Source organism: Dunckerocampus dactyliophorus, chromosome 15 (assembly GCF_027744805.1).
Source record: "Dunckerocampus dactyliophorus isolate RoL2022-P2 chromosome 15, RoL_Ddac_1.1, whole genome shotgun sequence".
NCBI classification, from domain to species: domain Eukaryota; kingdom Metazoa; phylum Chordata; class Actinopteri; order Syngnathiformes; family Syngnathidae; genus Dunckerocampus; species Dunckerocampus dactyliophorus.
In genome coordinates, this window is record NC_072833.1 from 3,514,695 (window position 1) to 3,531,135 (window position 16,441).

General features: G+C 43.4%; 2 protein-coding genes across 5 annotated transcripts in view; both read left to right on the forward strand.

Annotated features, from left to right (window-relative positions):
* Nucleotides 1-145: 145 nt before the first annotated feature.
* yaf2 (YY1 associated factor 2) lies at nt 146-11,968 on the forward strand. Its single transcript, XM_054800365.1, has 4 exons — nt 146-294; nt 577-702; nt 10,243-10,398; nt 10,468-11,968. Exons 1-4 carry the CDS (start codon nt 269-271, stop codon nt 10,721-10,723), a joined length of 564 nt encoding a protein of 187 aa, XP_054656340.1. The 5' UTR covers nt 146-268; the 3' UTR covers nt 10,724-11,968.
* Nucleotides 11,969-12,173: 205 nt separating this feature from the next.
* gxylt1b (glucoside xylosyltransferase 1b) overlaps nt 12,174-16,441 on the forward strand; it is a 38,947-nt gene continuing 34,679 nt past the window's right edge. For 3 of the 4 annotated variants that reach the window (XM_054800364.1, XM_054800363.1, XM_054800361.1), the window contains exons 1-6: nt 12,174-12,945; nt 13,319-13,520; nt 13,595-13,726; nt 13,794-14,045; nt 14,292-14,415; nt 14,544-14,716. In XM_054800364.1, coding sequence (XP_054656339.1) covers nt 12,752-12,945; nt 13,319-13,520; nt 13,595-13,726; nt 13,794-14,045; nt 14,292-14,415; nt 14,544-14,716 — 1,077 coding nt within the window. In that variant the 5' untranslated portion in view covers nt 12,174-12,751. The remainder of the gene's footprint in view (nt 12,946-13,318; nt 13,521-13,594; nt 13,727-13,793; nt 14,046-14,291; nt 14,416-14,543; nt 14,717-16,441) is intronic. The other variant, XM_054800362.1, reaches the window with a different exon arrangement.

Consider the following 16,441-nt stretch of genomic DNA (forward strand, 5'->3'; position numbering starts at 1 on the left):
CTTATTAACAAAAAATGAAGTAAATAATGCACACGCAGCGCAAATGAAGGCGCTGTGGAGCCATTATGGAGAATCGCAGCCTCCGGAAGTAATGCTGCCCGTGATTGGCCCAGGCGAGTCATGTGACCGGCTCCACAGCGGAGTTTCCACGACAGCTGGAAGCCAAGCGAGCGGCAAAGGGCGCATCGCTTCTTCTTCTGGAAAGGATCGGGACCAACCAGGCTTCTGCTCGTCTCGGCAACCCCCTCCAGAGACACCCTGGTCTGGCATGGGCGACAAGAGGAGTCCCACAAGGTAACGATGGCGAGCGGAAAGCGAGCTAAAAGAAGCCTTGTGACGGTAGTGGTGGTGGGGGCAGACAGTGGCGAACGCGCGGGGGCTAAAAATGGTTTTCTCCATGGTTTCTCCCCCCCCCCCCCGTGTTAAAACCTCGTTTTGGATCACAGAGCTGATGATTTCCTTGTAGACCGACAAGCTCCCTTCGATGTGTGGTTATTGCTCGGTGCAAGAGGCTACGCTCTGTTGTCTTCACGTTGTCGCTTCCCTGGTTTATTTTTTTGTCTGTTTGTTTTCAAGGCCGAAGCGTCAACCGAAGCCCTCCTCCGACGAGGGGTTTTGGGACTGCAGCGTGTGCACGTACAAGAACACAGCGGAGGCTTTTAAGTGCATGATGTGTGATGTCAGGAAAGGGACATCAACAAGGTAAGACTACGCATATTTACCTTTTTCCAATAGATCTGTAAACATTGCCGTTTGCTTCCCATCACTGTTATCTTTTTGCATCAAACAACAAAAATATCACACTTATGCAAGGCAGAAAATAAGATCCTAGCATGACACGTGCACAGTACATGTATTTGCATGGTATAGGGGATTGCTGTGACATGTTATGATGTATTCATTTGACATTTCAGCAGCAGTGGTGATGTATGTTTAATCCAATTCAGCATTGCTGTCTTTCAATGAATTGCACTCAAAGGAAAGAAAGAAATGTACGGCTGGTCCTGGACAAGTGGGGACTTTATATTTTCCAAATACTAGTGTTTCCAATACATTTATTTTTAGCGGCCCGCCACGGATGGATTTGACGCCTACCTGCATCAGAACCCCTGTCCGAATTCCCATGCGGTACACATGAAAAGTGAAAGACAGGAAGTGTTTGTTGCACACGCGTCGGTAGTCAAATACAAGCCGGGAAACAAAACCACCACAAATAGATTGCAGACCTGTGGGAAATGCAGAATATGTGTTGGAATCAAAAATTGTCACTTTTATGCAAGACAGAAAAGAAGGTTATCACCTATCTGGGGACTGCTATGATTTATCAAATAGACATTTAGTAGCATTGTATATTCAGCTGCAATCTGAAATCTATGTGGACAGGTAAACTGTACTTTTTTGGGTTTGTGTCGTAAGAAATGTGCCACATTATCTCATGTTTTTAAACCGTATTGAACAAGAGATGAAGTTATTGACTTATCGGGGTTGGTTGGAGCAGCAGGAGACAGAGAAGCCATGCTAACCGCCGAGCAAGCTTGAATGTAAAGTCGCGAACCAACAGAAGGTTAAGCGCTAAGTGCCCTTTACAGCGGTTCCAGCAGAGAATAAACAAGTAGAATAATAAGAGTTTACAGCAGAGAGCGAATACTACAGCAAAACAAAGCAAATACACTGAGCGCACACGTCAGAAAACCGGGATTGACTTAATACGTTATTGCATATGTCAGTCGCTGGTCGAGGGGAGTTGCCACTGGACTACTGCCTTGTGGGCGCTTTGTGAATAACAGCTAAAGTTAAGTTTGTTGTTAGGGCTTAGTTGTCGTTACGCTCATAGAAGGGTAGTTCATTGGTGTTGTGTGGCAACTTAACTGCTATGTGTTGTGCTGTTTATTTTTGGTTCGCACTGTGAGAAAGACAGTTCTTGTGTTTTATGGCCGCACAGCCATTTGCAGTGGAGGGGGTCAAGCTAGTTGTTGGGTATTGACCATGCAGTGTCACGATGCCATCTACTGGCTGAAATTGTGACGACAAGCCTGTCAGTCACGTTGTTGCTATGTGTATGTGAGCAAAGGTGAACAGAAATAAATAAAAATATTGCGCTAAATCCTTGTGGCAGTCCAAATGTAATTGTGGCGGGCCGCCTCACATTTTACCAATGTTTAACGTTGCTGCCTTTCAACGGATTACCCTCAAATCAAAGAAGAAAATGTGCAGCCCGTACAGGACGGGCGGTGTCTTGCTCAATTTGCATGGCATCGGGATTGCTATGATGTGTTGTGATGGCACCATTTCAGATGCAGTTTCATCGGTCACATTATCCAATTTTTTGTATTGTTTTCCCCCAATTACTTTTCTATTCTGCAATCAGTGCACTTTGTGCCACGGTGTTGACACTGACCTCAGTGAGATGAGATCGCATGAGGGCTTGCTCTTTAAACACATCCATCTTGTTGCCTGGAGTAGGAGATGAAGGGGAAAGGCGAGGGGAGGGGGGCGGCTAACAGACTCGGTGCCCCCTGTGCTGTCGCTGATGCGAGTGAAGTGAGCCAGGAAATGACTGTTATTCCTGCTGGACGGCTTGCAACAGGATGAGCCACAACAAAAGATGAGCGGGAGGAAGTGTTTCAGGCTTTTTGCAAACTTGTAACAATAACAAAAATGCACGCATGGGGTGTGTGTGTGTGTCTGAGGATGTGTTGTCACAGCAGCTGCCAGACAGACAGCCAGCCATAGCTTATTACTATGCAACAGCTTAATCAGCCGGCTGTCATCATCGGACACACACTCAAGCACAGATGCACTCAACACGCACGTTTCACACATGGCTGCACACACACGCTTGTGCAAAGCAGAGGACACGCTGTGCTCTTGTGAAGGGAACTTTAAGGGGGGGGCAATAATTCATCACTACATGTTGGGTGCTGAAATGTTGCGTTTTCTTGCCAATACTGCGGCAAAGATGGTGGCATAGGTGGTAGATGGTGTACAAAACATAAGCACATTGCTTGGTGAGGTGGCAAAGGGGAAATGACATGCAGGATGGAGATATTTGGTAACCTCTGAGATGTGCAAATATTAGAAACACCCTCATTAACAACAATAAACACTGGCCCAAGTGTTGTCCTGCCATTTGGTATACTCTCTTGGTCATAAGGGCCATTAAACCTCAATTCTATGTTACGTAACATGATTTTGTCACCGCAAGCATCACATTACTATTTAAACTGAAGTATCTGACTCTTTTTTTTCTTTTTTTTACATTTTGCAGGAAGAGGTGGTGCTTTCATAGACAAATATACTATATCTGTTAATTCACTCAGCAGCACTCTGAAAAGTCATACGCTGCAGGTCTCAACAGCAAGCATAATCGCTGATCTATTCCTTTTTTGTTTGACTTTTTTCCCCAACCGTCCACGTTTGGTCTCTCTCTGCAGTAACCCGGGGCGTCCTCTGCTACCTGACAGGCTGACTGATGTGCACCTTTCATCTGTGCTGCATAAACAAACAAGCAGCCTGCTAACGAATCAGAATTTAGATGAAAGGTTGTGTCATCTTGTGTGCATACTCGCGTGTCCTCGGGCTTTAATTAGGTTTGGGCGCATTTAGACACACAACCTCCAGAGTTGCTAGTTAAAAAGCATTTTTCCCATAGGTAATAATGCAAGTCGCATTTTAGCATCCCGGTCACACAAGAGTAAAGGCAACATAAACTAAATAAAAGAAAACATGGATTTAATATTTTACATGTACAGCTAACTGAAGTATTGTGAGATTTGCATCGTTAATACTGTGTGCATGACAATGGTTTGAAATTACGGATGTCCCGATCTGATCTTCAGTATCTGGATTAGCTGCCGATCCGCTGTATTTTGAAGATCGGATAATATTGGCTTCCGCCACGAGATCGGGCCGATCCGGTTGCCGTGTAACGTTTGGAACTCTGGGCCACACTCCAACAGGGTAGGTTGCTGTAATGCGCCTCAAAGATGGTTGCAACTCGACTCCCGCCACCCGCAAGAAGTAGTAGTAAACGCAACATCACCATGCAGACGTGTCCGCGGTGTACCGTGGTGAAGTTAGTTTCACGTTGGACATTGGATATTCGGCTCCGTAGCTACAGCGGTAGTTCCCCCTCAGTCCACCCCGGACTGCTGTGTCATGGTGCGGGGAGCTTGCATGGGAAGTGCCGCTGTAACCGTTGGTTGTTTATACTAGGGACCATCAATAAATTACTATTGCATTGAAGAGAGTTTGTTAAAAAAAAAAAAAAAAAAGTCGAATATTCTAAATCTCACCACAAATTGATCTATAACCATGTTAAATGTTAAGTCCTACCCTAAATGTATTTTGCACGCCCATTTTTTTTCCAATTTTAGCTTTTATTGGATGGACTTTTATTGGATTAGGGACCTGTCTCAGAGGTTTGTTACAAAAGCCAAACAATATTGTTGGTCATGCTGTGTAATTAAAAAAAAAAAAGTACATTCAGCAATACTTTGGTTGAATTATTTGGAATGCTTTGAGGAGGTATTTTCATATTCATATTCCACAATTTCATGTTTGTAACAAAAGCTTATTGCAAAAAAAAAAAATAATAATAATAATACAAGGATCGGATCGGCAAGATTATAAAAAAAAAAGGGATCGGAAGTCAAAAAATGTGGATCGGGACATCTCTATTTGAAATACATGTTTTGTTTGACTTTGTAGGCTGCATTAGCACTTTCACTGTATATTTGTATGTGTTTACCATATACAGTGCATATAGGAACCGATGCCAAATAGACCATGACAACAGGGCTATAATACATCACAGCATATCATACCAATCTCCAGATACAATGTAAATTCGATTTGACTCTCGGCAGTCACAAAGTAACCCACGCTTCATTTGTTAACATGTATCATGCAGGTCAAACAGACTTTGCTCAAATAAAAACCGTGTGTTTGATCAGCCTCTCTTTACTGATCACACCCTTTTGCAGGTTAGCACTTTCATTGCCCACGCTGCATACAAATAGCGAACGTACACCGGGGACAATGAAGCGTGCTGCGGGCGCGTCAGTGTGGCTCAAGATTACGGCTACGTGATAAGCCTGTAATGATGGCGCTGACACTGATGCATGACATTCAGCTATGAGCGAGAGGCACAGCGCGGCCTGGCGGGCTGTCTAAAAGGTGTCATAAACCACGGGACTCGACAAGCCATCTGTCGCCCCACACACACACACACACACACACACACACACACACACACATAATGCTAGCATGTACAGGCACAGAGACATTAATCACCAGGTTGGTGGAGCTACGACCTGCTAGGTAGGAAACACACACACACACACACACACACGAGCGGGTCCTGACACACGCTCGCCCACACCCGAGTGGAGAATGTGCGACAGGGCATAAAATAAGCTCTTTCGCAAGCATCTTACAATCATCACAGAGTTGTGTTGTGGGATGAATGCGGTAGCAAGAGTAGTGTGGGTTGTTGGTTCATTGCACAAAGCCATTTTTAGCACACAATGAGAGAAGCCATAGATCCTGAATTAGCAAATATTTAGTAGAGATGGGCATTTTATTGTAAAGAATTCTGTGGGTAGGGTGGCAGAAACTGTCAGGAGTGCACTACCCACCTGCAACCAGCAGAGGCACTGTTGATTCAGTGCCATCTAGTTTACAGTATGAAAAAGAAGATGACATAAGCTGCGGGTTTTCTGCTTTAAAAAAAAAGTCTATAAAATTACAAGAAATGTGTTTGGTTGATTAATTTATTGTAAAGAATTGTGTAGATAGTGTGGAATTAATGGGTGAGTAATTGAGTGTAGTAGAGTGTTGTACTTGGCTTCAACCAGCAGAGGCGCTGTTGATTCCGTCTCAAGTACTACTGTGGTCTGAAGAACACATTTTATGCTGTAAGAGTTTTTAAAAAATGGTGGGGAAAAAAACACACACACACTTGCCTTAATTTCTGTATATTTAGAAAAAACTGTTTTAAAAAAAACATTCTATTAAAAGTTTTCGTAATTTTGTCCATTGTCAATCAAATGCCAATCACTAATACGTGGAATACTGATGGAAGAGTTGATTTGAGAACATCAGTGTACAAAGTGTTAGGTGGGCTTGAGCAATTTGAGAAAAGTACAAACAAAAAAAAAACATGTTTCAAATCTGCTAAGCTAACTTCAGTAGGGATGTTTCGATCAGGGTTTTATGCTGCTGATTCCAATCATCCAGAAGTGAAATCGGCCGATAATTATAATTGTGTCACTGTATTTATGATGAGTGCTATTGGCCAGGGGTGCAGTATACGGGGGGGGGAAAGTCAGAATTTGGATGTGAGAGTACATTGTCTGTTGGTGTTCCAGCAGGACTTCTAGATAGCACGTAAGTGGTCTCCAAGTGAGAGAGCAGTCGGCAGGCGAACCCGGTGTCTTCCACAGCTGACGAGGGCTGGTCATCTCATCCGGTGACTTAAATTATTTTTTGAGTTATTTGTTTAGCATTCTGACTGTCACGCATATACGGGCAAGTGTTTTGGCTGCGTGAGCTGCTGTTTGACGGATGAGCACACCGTGAGCCTTGAAAACTCACCATACTCCGTCAAGTGTTTGCTCTTCAAATGCCTTTTTAAATCAAAAGCTTTTTAACGTGCTGACGAGGTATTTTTCATGGCATGTGTTAGCAGGTAAGTTCCACATGGCAGACATGTTTGTTTTTGTTCTGGCACACCTGCGCAGTCTGAAGGAAAGTGGGCTGAGGACGTTAGCCAAGGCGTTAGGTAGGGCAAGACACTACACTGCACACAGGGATCGCTACAGGCTGCAGTAGTACGAGCCACAGGTGATCGGCGTTGAAAAGCATTTATCGGCATATGCCAATCACATGCTTTTTCACAGAAAATCGGACGATACGGATCGGTGCCCTATCGATCGGAGTATCCCTAGTTTAAAAGGCAGCATTTTTTAGATCCCACGCGGCGCAGGTACTCTCAGTCTGGAGTAAAGCCGAAAACGCCACAAAATGTGCTCCAGACATCAGTTTTCCAGGGAGTGGGTGTGCCACACTTTGAAAACCGGTGGTTTAAAGCCTTCCGGAGGCTAGCAACTACAATAGTATGGTCCCTTAAGTGTTCTCACACTGCTGTCCATGACCATTATACCTCCATTATACCCCCACTTTTCCGTTTGGAGCTTGAACAGCTTCCACTCCTCTATAATGACATTTTAGAGCCTGGTCATTCTTGTCCAGCCACATGTTGAAGTGCACGAGGGTCAGTGGGTACATTGGAAGGAGGGAGGGGGAGCTAGAGGAGTGTGATAGCGCTAAAGACGCTTGTGACATATTTGGGAAGGGGTTAACCAGAGTTCCCCTGCCTGTAGAGTGAGTGTGAGGGATTAGTGGTAACATTTATACTCCTGCAGGACAGGACACGTTGAAAGTGGGTTTAAACGATGCATGTTGCTCAGTAGATTTGTCAAAGCTATGCAGTTTTTTGTTCCCCACATTCCTTCTGAAATCAATGGCACACATGATTCCTAATGTAGTGTGAAGATAATAACCCTTTGATGGAGTTAACAGGCGCCGCTCTGTTTAGCCCCACAGTGCTAATGTTAGATTGTCCGTCTCCTATTTCACCTCTGCGTTATTGAACTGGCAAACCGTTGGAGATTGTCTTTCATGATTCACAATATACGTTTGTCATATTTCCGTCTGCAACGCATCTCTTAATGCGATTGAATGAACGCATTTGTCACCCTCCCGAGGAGCGTTTAGATTGCTGCCAGCCGGCGTCGTTTAGCCCCGAAGGCAAGAAAGACAATCTGTGTTTTGTGCTCGCTCCTCGATGAACTAAACAGGCTTTGTGACTTGTGCACGAGTCGCATCAGGTTTGTCAAGGAGAGCAGCGGATTGCTTCAGGTGTCTGTGGTTCAAGACAGATATGTCGCATTTCACTCTTGCAACACTACACAATGGTTGACTGCACTGATGACAGAAGACGGCAAATGAGGTTGTCACTGCATCATCATTAAAGAACATTGACTGATGTCTTTTTGTAAATTCTTGTTTACAGTTTGTGACCTAAAATAAAAAGTGAACAGTTCACTCAAAAGGTTGATGAAACACAGTTTATGCCCGATGTACCACAGTAAAAGTAGTATGGCTTGTCGGCCTTAGAAGGTTAAATGCTGCACACAACCCGAATGAGTGCTAACAAGAGGGCTACACCAAGAACAGAAATTAATGCGCTCTGTGCTCATTGGTGCATGCGTAGGTGCAGCCATGGTCATCCGTTTTAGGTTTCTAGATTGCATCATGTTACATGTAGAAGCAGCATTCTTGGTGAGCTATCTCCAGTGCGTGTTGAATGCGACTTTGTGCTTTGATGGTGTGTTTGTGTGCATGCAAGTGGGCACAAGATGCGCGTGTCTCAACAGATGGCCTTTTCAGCACACTTGCCTCTTGGCTTGGGCTCCTGCCAGCCACAAAACACACATGCCCACACACACACACACACACACACACACACACCATGGAAAAAATACAGTTTCAGCCTTGCTCAGTCTTACTACTCCTTAGAAGTAAAATGTAAATAAAGTATCTCACAAAAGTGAAGGTCATCTCGGAGGTGTGTTTTGGGCTCGTTATTATGTTGGAAAACTGCCATGCGGCCCAATTTCTGCTTCATACTGTCACAATTAGGCATGGGCCAGTTACCGGTTTCGAGGTCTACCACGGTGTGAAAAAGTCAGTTTCAAAATCACTAATTTTGTCCGTCATACTATTCCTGCGGTATGAGAGAAAGTGGAGATCCAGCACGGCCACTACGTGGAAATACTTTGTCACGTTCTGTGTTATTCCTTGCAGTTGGAACCGGGCTTTCATGTATTGAAACCACAGCAGTGTGCTGTGTTGCCAAAATGTGGACATGGATAGCACCAGCGTTGGCTGCCTCGTTAGCATTGAGTGGCACCAGGACAGCCGCGCGGTTGACTTGTTACTCACATCGAGGGTCACCAAATGTGGAGATGTGATTCAGAACGAGACACGAGTCAAGGATAAGTGGTTTACTTAGGTACTGTTTAGTCTCCACTGAACAACAAGCAACAACATTTCAGTTGCTAACAGCAATCACATGACCCGGAAACGGAGGTTTGTGGAAAAGTGTGACCTGCACATTCACTACCATAAAATAACATAACATTACGAGTTATTTAAAGATGAATTATGATGTGACCTTCTTGAGCCACTTGATTGCATTTTGCTTTGCTTTTTTACAAAGAAAATATTTGTGTTGTGACTTCAATTGTAGGATTAGCCACAGTAGACTGCATTGAGAACTGCATTTTATTTATTTAGGAAGAATTTGGTTATTTTTCATATATTTTATTAAGTATCACAATTTAGAGCTGTAATTATAATGCCGTGAAATTTTTGGCCAAGGTTATCATACCGTCAGAATGTCATACGGGCCCATGCTAGTCGCAGTACATCAGACGTCATATTTCCCTCAATGAGCCACAGCTCCCCCGGGGTCAGTGGACAGTGAGAACACACTAAACCAGTTATCATATAGCCACTTGACAGTATGACATTAGGACAATAATGGCTGTGTGTTGCGTCATTTTCAGTGGATAGCAAATCTATACTGTTATACAAGCTGTATACTGACTACTCTAAAGTATATCCCAAGTTTTATTTCTATAATATTGTCCATTGACAAGATGATAAAATGGTTGCTGAAATGTGAGAGGTGCATATAGGCGCTGTTACAGTCTTAGTGAGTCGCGATTGTGTGCCACAGCCTGGTGCATATTTATGAAGTTGGCCTTCACAAGCAAGAACTCCTACTGGGAGTGCAGGTCCAGTAGCCGTTTTGCAGTTTTAAATGTGCCTATACTGTATGTCTATTTGATTGCAAGACTGTCTTTATTTTCAGTGGATTGTCCTTTGAGAAGATATTGTATACAGTATGTGTAAAGGAATAGTATGATAGTATTGCATAGCAAGAATTTTTTGCGCCCCTGTTGAAGATCTTTGTGGCAGAGGTACTCTGCATGCACCAAGTGTTACCAACTGTCAGTTTAAAGAGCACTTCAAGAACCACCCCTCTAACCAGCCTTGGCAGCCATTATTGGCTCCTGATTACGGCATGCTCACTATGATTTTCCCTCTCATTAATCTGCCACACTTCTCACACTTCGCTCTACCCTGTCCTGTCACACCCCGATCGACCAGGAAACCACGCCCAGTCTCCCAACTCGTCTCACAGCAGCAGGCCACTCAGCAGTTTGTGTTACCCCCGCAGCCCAAAAAGGAAAAGAAGGAGCGTCTGGAGAGGGAGAAGAGCGACAAGGAGCCGGCGCTCAAGAGAAACAGTCACAAGAAGATGAGGTGAGTCAGCTCACACCAAGATGGAGTTGTTTTAATACTAATTTAATTTGGACTCCGCATGCTATTCAGGCCCAGATTAAAAAATATCGACCGCAGCAGCGCCCAGCACCTGGAGGTGACGGTCGGCGACCTGACAGTCATCATCACAGACTTTAAGGAGAAGGCGAAGCCCTCATCCACGTCGGCGTCCTCATCCTCCAGCGCCACGTCCGTCGCCGAACACCACAGCCAGAACGGCTCCAGCTCGGAAGCCACGGAGAAAGGGCTGTCTCGTTCGTCCTCGCCTCGCGGAGAGGGGAGCTCGGTCAACGGGGAGTCTCACTGAGTCCACCCAACCCACTCCCACTAAACTTTTTGTTTCAGTGGGAGCCATAAGATTCAGCATTACACTTAACACTATCCAGGCTCCATCTTGAGAGGACCCACACATGATGCAAAGCTTCCTCAAAGACAGCTAACAGCCTTTTTACAGGACTGTGAAACACGCTTAGACAAGCTTTGGACAGTGGGAACATAACTCTAGGGAGGCACCATTTCATATTTTCTTTATTTTGGGCTTATCATTGATCAGTGTGCAGCCTTTCCGTCATCTTTCACCACCTTTTGTTGGACGATTCCATAAAGACTGGAGAATATTGCTCAAGTTTGTTCAGACAAAAGGTTTTTGGATTAAAGCCCAGTTTTAGGGAAGGTTTGGTATATTATTGTATAGGCTAAAGCCAGTGTTTTTGTGTCTAGCTAAGTGGATTGATGATCTCTAATAACACTATTGAATTAATTGATGGAATTGAGATGAGTGCAGAACTTAAAAGTAACTCAGGATTGATACAAACAGAATTAGTTATGTTTCTGTATTTTCCAACATGTCTGTTTTGATTTGGGGTTTTCAGCTAAACAAGCTCGCAGGTTTGCATTTGAATATACTATAATTACCGCTGCACAAATGGCTACTCCTGCACGACAGAAGCCAGGGATACCGCTCTGTGGACCCAATTCTGCATAAGGCACCACAAGGACAAAGACAAGAAGACTTGCATTTCTTGTAGCGAGCTTTAGATGTACTAAACTGATAATTTATATAGTCATCCTAACTACACAAGTCCTCAGATAAAATGGATATTTCCAGCGACCATATTCTACCATGTTTTGATGTGGCTTTATAATCCATCATATCAGTGTTATTCTTTTCTTTTGAAATCACTTTTAGCAGAGATCTGTCACGGCATGATAACATGGTATAATGTGGGGTGTTAGTATTGTTTAGAGGTGTACTCAGAGGTTCACAACACTAGCTGGGACTATGTGTGAGCCTATGAGAACTGCCTAGAAATGTGTTATTTGGATGGAAATGTGTCGATACATTCGCTTTGCCATGCTCAATTGTTTTGAAATGTGTGTTTATTACATGTCTATATTAGAAAGTAACAAAATGCAAACTTATATGCAGTTTTGCTTGGATTTCTTCTATTAAAATGCCTTTAGTTAGTACATGGCCAACATAGGCAACATAGTGATCTTTTGCTATAGTAAATTTTTGGATTGATTCAATAATTTTTCTAAGTTCGGGGTGACAGAAAACTTCAGGGGAGGTGCAGCAGCTTGAGGAAAACGAACAAAAAACATCTTTTTCAAGCTAACCTCATTTATGTCAATAGTTGATTCGGTGAGTGAGAAAATTGACACTGGGTTGAGCACAAAAAATGCTGTTGAAAATCACTTTTTCCACCCTAAAATGTATGTTATCTGAAGGAATGCTCATTGTGCCCCTGGTGTATGACATATGCACTTTCTCAGGCAAAAACGTATAGTACATGTATGTCTAACCTGTTGATTGAGTTACAGCACAAACATTGATAAATACAGCCACACCGCATGTATATGCAATTGAACATGAAGTCATGAATGGCCATGAATGCTGATTTTCAGAGGTGAAATCAATTGAAAGTTGTAAAAGAGAGTATGAAAGGGGGAGGAATCAGCTTTACTTATGGCTCCCACCCTTCCCCCTATTGAGGGTCTCGATCTCCTGTGGCTCTGATGGAGGTGGGGGTGGGCCCTTATGTAAAGAGCAGATAGAGCCGGAAAGTGGTGTCACCCCCGAGAATAAAAGTACGCAGCACACATGTCGAGCTTTCCAGACTTTCTAGTAGTATTTTCGGCACAGGTTACATCGCGTTGCTTAAATGTACCGTAGAGCTCCCCGAGTGTGACTCAAGGCAAGTATTTATTGCCTGGTAGCTTTTATTCTCCTAACTTCAACCGGAAATGCTTTGGCATGCCTGCTGGCTTCTCGTTATTAATGCAGGCTTGTGTGTCATGACTTCAGCCCCGAGTTCCGTCTTTAAACTTCATAATGCGGCGTTACATTCGTGCACTATTAATGTGCACGGTGTTTGCCGTGTTTTCTGGGTTGTATGTATATAGTAAGCTGTTTGAAACGGACTTGTCGGAGGAAAACGGTGCAAAGAGGATTTACGTTCCCCCGAGAGTTCCAGGAACCAGACGGGGGGACAAAGCTGAGCGACAAAGCTCACACCGGCACAACAGGTAAAAAGATTTACATTGGTCCACTTCCCCGTTTGTTTATATATTTTAGACGACTAACAACGGAAATGCGCCCATAATTTGAGTCCAAGAAGATGTATAATAGTTATACTTGTGTAATGGAATGTGAAGCTCGCTAGCGTGTACGTCACAGCTAGCTGGCGGGTCAGAACGGTATTCACGCGAGACTTGGCAAGACAGAACGTTACATTCAGGTACGTTCCAGAAAGTTTGTTTATTTGGGTGTCCCTTAAAAAAAATGCTGTTTTCTATTACAGTACTATTGCTCTACAATAATGTCGCAATGGCCTTGCTCAACATGTATCGCTAGTGAAGATTAATTCAGGATTAATTAATTAACCATCTCCTCTATCAGGTACATCATGCGTCAGCGGGGGCAGCTGGAAGCAGTCACCAAGAGCATACCGCATCCCCTCATACACTTGGCCGTGGTGGCCTGCGGCGAGCGCCTGGAAGAGACTCTAAATATGCTAAAGTCGGCCGTGCTTTTTAGCGTTAAGCACCTACAGTTGCACATTTTTGCTGAGGATCAACTGCATGTGGACTTCGTGGAAGTTGTGAGTAAAAAAAATATTAGGGTAGGCTTTTGCATGCTCTGCCTATTAACAAAACACTGTTTTTTGCGTTGTAGCTGGAATCCTGGCCAGCTTTTATCCGCTCCAGGTTTAACTATACAGTCTACCCCATCAGCTTCCCCAGTGAGAATGCAGCTGAATGGAAAAAACTCTTCAAACCTTGTGCTTCACAAAGACTCTTTCTACCTGTCAGTATCCCAAACCACTTTTAGGAGCATCATACTGAATTTCCAAGTAACTTATGTTTTTGTTCAGCTCATCCTAAAGGATGTTGACTCTCTTGTCTATGTGGACTCGGACATCCTCTTCCTGCAGCCGGTGGACCGCTTGTGGGCCTATCTGTCCCACTTCAATGCATTGCAGTTGGCCGCCGTGGCCCCAGAGCATGAGGAGCCTCGCATTGCTTGGTACAACCGCTTCGCCCGGCACCCCTATTACGGGAAAACCGGCATAAACTCGGGGGTGATGCTGATGAACCTCACAAGGATGAGGAATGTGTTTTTTAAGGTAAGGCAACAAATTCATACATGTTGGCAGGCCTGCACAAATACTGAAAGTCTCCCCTGCCTCTCGCGCCCCCCCCATAGTTCACCACACCACTCCAGGGGCCACTATTTAAGAAGCACTGGCCATAATTGAAGTTTTCCAGCGTTTTGTTATTGTAACACCAATGGTGGCCACAAGATGTCGCAATTTCACTGTAGTTTCTATGTGAAGTTACAGCAGTATGTTTGTGGTTTTTTGTGCCAACAGAATGATATGACATCCGTGGGTCTCCGATGGGAGGAGCTGCTGATGCCGCTACTTCAAAAATACAAGCTAAACATAACATGGGGAGACCAGGATCTGCTTAACATCATTTTCCACTATAATCCAGGTAAGAAATTCACGTCATACATTTGACTCCTGATGGGTTGCACTGTAATCATTTCTCCACTAGATAGAGCAACAACTTCATTTCACTTTCACCTTCCGGTACATTAACATGCATGACTATTTTTGCAGAGTTCCTGCTGGAGTTTCCATGCCAGTGGAATTACAGACCAGACCACTGCATCTACGGCAGCAACTGCGCATCCGCTGAGAGCGACGGCATCTATATACTGCACGGAAACAGAGGCGTATATCACGACCACAAGCAACCATCCTTCAGATCGGTCTATGATGCCATACGAAAGGTGAGTTTTCACTTTCGGAGTGGCAAAAAAACAAGCACGTTAATGGAATACTGAATGAACATAACTTTTTAAAACAGTTCTGGTTTGAGCAGCGTGTGCATCCTTTCGTGAAACAATTGAAACAAAAGACAGTTGCAAATGCAAAGGCATGTGCTCACAGCTCAGCAGTATGTGGCAAATTGGCTGAAGGTGAGGGTTAATTGCGGGTAACCCAGGTGTGAAAGGTCACAGAAGTAAATGTTTATTTGTATATTTTTCTGTTCCTCTGCGCTTATACAAACTAAACTATAGACCTACAAGCTTTGTTTTTGCTCACAATTTACATAAATGAAAGTAAAAAATGTTTCTTTACATAAAAAAAGCTGAGTTCCTAAATTGGGTAGACCATTTTTTTTTGTTTTTTTTACAAAAGTATACATTCACGACAAGCAATGCATACAAAAATGTCAATTAAAAAGCAGGATTATTACATATGTGCATTTAGTTGCTATAAAACACATTTTTTTCACAAAGTGCAACACATCTTTGCATTTCGGTGATTTAATGTCGGCTATAGCGGGGTTCTTAACCTTTTTTTCCCCCCAACCTTTTCACGACAGAAGGGCCCGAGGCCCATTCAAATATTAAAACTCAATTGAAAATCACAGTCTTGATTTGTATTCAGTACCAATGCCTAACCCAGGCTAGACAAGTGTAGGCTTTGTGAAATGGCTGGAATCAGTGGAAAGTGAACACTGTCTCTTTGAATCCGACTCGAAGGACATTTTTAAACTAGTCCTCTTGCGGGACTAGTAAAGGCATACCTTATCTCCTAGGCCAGCACATGCGTACAACATCATGCCGAACAGGCTACCAATTCATGGAACTGATCAAGCGTCTAAAAAGAATAAGGTTCAAGTCAGTCTGGACACAAAATAAAAGTAAATGCTGCACAAACGGGACGGGACTGCTAAAGATGTGATATGGTTGCAGAAAAAGTTATGTTACAAGAATAAAGTCAAATTATTAAATATCATGGGGATAAAGGTTGTAATATAAGTTGTAATATGAGGAAAAATCATGTAATTTTAGTAGCATAGTGAGCATAAATATTAAAGAAAAAATTGTATTTTTTATTATAAGAAACAAAAAATAAAGTTGTCTTTCTTGAAATATATGTAACTTCTGAACATACCTACATGTGTTTGTGTTACAGTTAAAATATAAAAATGTCCCTTGCGTCCTTTCATTTTTTTGTATGTGGGCCTCGCTGGAAAAGGTTTGGACACCCCAGTTCTATTGCATCAGAATTTTTTTGTGGCCTGTTTTGGCCCAGCTCACCAGTACATATTTGAACGAATGTGCCTGTTTGTATGAAGGAAATGTCAATTCATAAAAGCAAACATTTTTATTTAATGCTTTTTGTTGAATATACTGTATATGAACAGCCCAAAATGAAAGCAGCCATTGACATTGTTTTAAGCATCCTAATACATTTCAATTTAGTTTATGATCAAGTAGGTCTGCACTTTCAAACAAAGGAAGGAACAGGAATACGAGCAGCAGCCCTCCAACCCTGTCTGTCTGGGTCTCGAACAGCATCCATTAAACTTTACAGCTGTCGGCGCTATAATGTGGAATCGGCAGTGGGCACGGCGGCGAGCGGCCCCATCATCCTCACAAAATCAATAACAGCAACTGTAAATGCTGCTTTATGACAAGCGAGTGTCTACGTGCTCGTAAAAA